Source organism: Chenopodium album, chromosome 15 (genome assembly GCF_948465745.1).
Source record: "Chenopodium album chromosome 15, dcCheAlbu1.1, whole genome shotgun sequence".
NCBI lineage: Eukaryota > Viridiplantae > Streptophyta > Magnoliopsida > Caryophyllales > Amaranthaceae > Chenopodium > Chenopodium album.
Window position 1 is genome coordinate 24353189 of NC_137848.1, and position 3280 is coordinate 24356468.

Here is a 3280-nt window from a genome sequence, read left to right on the forward strand (position 1 = left end):
CATCAAAGCAGGAAAATTAACTTTCATTCTTCTAGACAGATAAAAGATTACAGCCATGTCCATTAGACATGCTTCTCCCTTCTTAGCAGTCCTAGGCAATATAGTCTTTTTAACAAGATTAAAAAGTAACTTGTTGAGAGGACTCAGATCATTGTGACTCATGGTATTCTTCCCCCTTTTCCTCCTAAAGCTTCGACAATATCACCACTCAGGTAACTTCCTACTTTCACGCTTGATTTTCCCTTTATATAAGTCTCATACCCTCCATTTGGAGTTTTTAGAATCTGACCTAGGGTTTCTACATTAAAATCAATTTTAACACCATCAACTTCACTAGAAAGTACACCCAATTTTGCTTGAAAATTTTAGCAAAACTCAGTCATAGCAATCGGATACATGCAATTATTTGATGCATTATACAACAGATGTTCCCAACCTTGGAACTTAATCAAATCAAGAAATTCTAGGAACCTAGCTTTTCTACACCAACTTAAATCAATTCGATGACTAACAACACACCTCCCTGCTTGTGATTCAAGTTCTGCTTGATCAGTTTCCTCTTCCTCCTCCTTCTCTGAATCCTCCTTCTCCGAAACTTCTATTTTCTTTATGAACTCCTCCACTTCCTCAATGTTTTCTTCTACTGTTGTTCTCTTTTCTTTCATTTGCTTCCACTCTCTCAATTTTCCAAGAATTGTCTCGGAAGTTAATTTCTCTGTTTCAGCAGGCTTAGGGTTTTGCTTGATTGAGGATTAGGTTGTTTCGCTATCGGCTTGAGTTTCTTTGTAGGTTACCATGGGGAGAGGAGACTTCTTCCTGTTCAGAATTGTGGTTATTTTGAGTGTTTTCGGAGCTTAGGGAAGTAATGATGGCCATGATGTTGCAGTTAATGGTTTTAGGAAGGTTGTAGAAAATTTTCACAGTGGGTAAATTGATTTGAAAGTGATAATGTAAGGTGGTTGAGAGATTCCTTTTATATTTAATGAAGCGGTGTAGTGAAAACGAGGGGTTTAAGTGTTTTAGTCATTTAATTGAACAAGTTCAATTAATTTTAAAACAATTTAATCAACTATGAATTTACCAAAAATCATTATCTTTCCAAACTCATTTAATTTCCAAAGAGAAATTATTTTCTGAAAATACGCGTATTTGGAACACGCTTTACACACACACATGAAATGTACATTACTAATTACTTGTACAGTTAAGCGTTTAGTGAACTAACCTTCAGTTATCAACAACGGTGACACTTCAGCTATGTTTAGCACACCAAAATTGTGCTAAATGCTCTTTTAGCTTTATTTACATTATTTTTGACATGCCATATCTTGGAACTTCAGAAGTAATCAAATCAGCTTGATCATCCCAAGTTCCTGTCTCAATTTCTCAAATCTTTCTCTGTTCAAGGGCTTGGTTAGAATATCTGCAATTTGATTTTCAGTTTGACAAAATTCTAACTTAATATTCCCTTGTTCTACATTGTCTTTTAGAAAGTGATGCCTAATGTGAATATGTTTTACCTTTGAGTGTTGAACTGGATTCTTTGAAATACATATAGTACTCGTATTATCATAGTAAATAGGAACACATTCAAATATAATACCAAAATCTCTAACATGTTGCTTTATCTATAGAATTTGTGAACAACATGCTGCTGCTGCCATATATTCAGCTTTAGCTGTAGATAACGTAACTATGTTTTGCTTCTTGGAACCCCAAGAACCTAAACAAGATCCTAACAACTGTACCATACCTGAAGTACTTTTTCTATTAACCAAGTCACCTACATAGTCAGCATCAGTAAAGCCATTTAAATCAAAAGAATTGCTTCTAGGATAGAAGAAACTCAAGTTATCAGTTCGTTTCAAGTATCGAAGGATTCTCTTTACTGCTATCAAGTGAGATTCCTTTCGATTGGCTTTCAACCTAGCACATAGACCTACACAAAAAGATATGTCCAGTATACTAGTTGTTAAGTAAAGTAGAGAGCCAATCATACCTCGATACATAGTTTGATCTATGGAAGTTCTAGATGGATCTTCATCCAATCTAGTTCTAGTACCCATAGGAGTCTTATTGGTTTTAGCATTGTCCATCTTGTATTTCTTGATCAGTTCCTTGATATATTTTTGTTGATGGATCATGATTCCTTCTTCAGTTTGTTTGATTTGCAAGCTGAGGAAGAAGTTTAAATCACCCATCATACTCATTTCAAATTCTCCACTTATTAGGTCAGCAAAATACTTGCACATAGACTCATTAGTTGCACCAAACAAAATATCATCAACATAAATCTGTACAACTAAGATATCAGTTCCATTTGACTTTAAAAACAAAGTTTTATCAATTTTTCCACGTTTAAAACCATTTTTCAAAAGGAACTTAGATAATCTTTCATACCATGCGCTAGGAGCCTGCTTCAACCCATAAAGAGCTTTGTCAAGCTTATACACATGGTTTGGGAACTCTGGATTTTCAAATCCAGGAGGCTGTTCCACATAAACTTCCTCATCTAGAAATTTATTTAAAAAGGCACATTTAACATCCATCTGTTACAGCCTAAATCCCATATAAGCAGCAAAAGCAATGAGTAAGCGAATAGCCTCTAACCTGGCTACAGGAGCAAATGTTTCTTCATACTCAATTCCTTCCTGTTGATTGAAACCTTGTACAACAAGTCTTGCCTTGTTCCTGACAATAATACCATGCTCATCTAGCTTGTTCCTAAACACCCATTTTAATCCAATAGTCTTTTTCTTCTTAGGTCTAGGTTCCAGATGCAAAACTTTATTTCTTTCAAACTCATTAAGTTTAGCTTGTATAGCATTAATCCAGTCCGCGTCAGTTAAAGCTTCAACATAGTTCTTAGGTTCCATAGTGGATAGGAACGCATAGAATGCACATAAGTTCCTAAGCTGGGATCTGGTCTGAGTTCCTTTTGTGATATCGCTCATGATTGTGTCCACTGGATGTGACTTCTGATATTTCCAAGGTTGTGGTGTAAAATCCTTGATTGGATACAATCTTTCTTCATTGTTGTTGACTGGTTCTTCAGTAGGAACTTCAACTTGATTCTTAGTTCGCACTTCTTTAGGAACTTCTCCATTTTCTACATTTTGTTCTAGATCTTATGGAGTTCCTGTTGCATTCTTCATCGTAGGTGCTCCATTTACTTCAACTTCATGTTCAACCTGCTGCTTTTGCAATGATGTTGATTCTTCATCTGGAACCTTCTTGCGTACAAGTCTAATTTTAAAATCATCATCACAGTCCTATACAT

At 35.4% G+C, this 3280-nt stretch overlaps 1 protein-coding gene across 1 annotated transcript; it reads right to left on the minus strand.

The window, feature by feature from the left end:
* Positions 1 to 1628: 1628 nt before the first annotated feature.
* On the minus strand, positions 1629 to 2096 carry LOC145581009 (secreted RxLR effector protein 161-like). Its single transcript, XM_081638084.1, has 2 exons — positions 2000 to 2096; positions 1629 to 1939 (listed from the first exon to the last, which is right to left on the minus strand). The coding sequence occupies exons 1-2, from the start codon at positions 2094 to 2096 to the stop codon at positions 1629 to 1631; spliced, it is 408 nt and encodes a 135-aa protein (XP_081494210.1).
* Positions 2097 to 3280: the final 1184 nt, after the last annotated feature.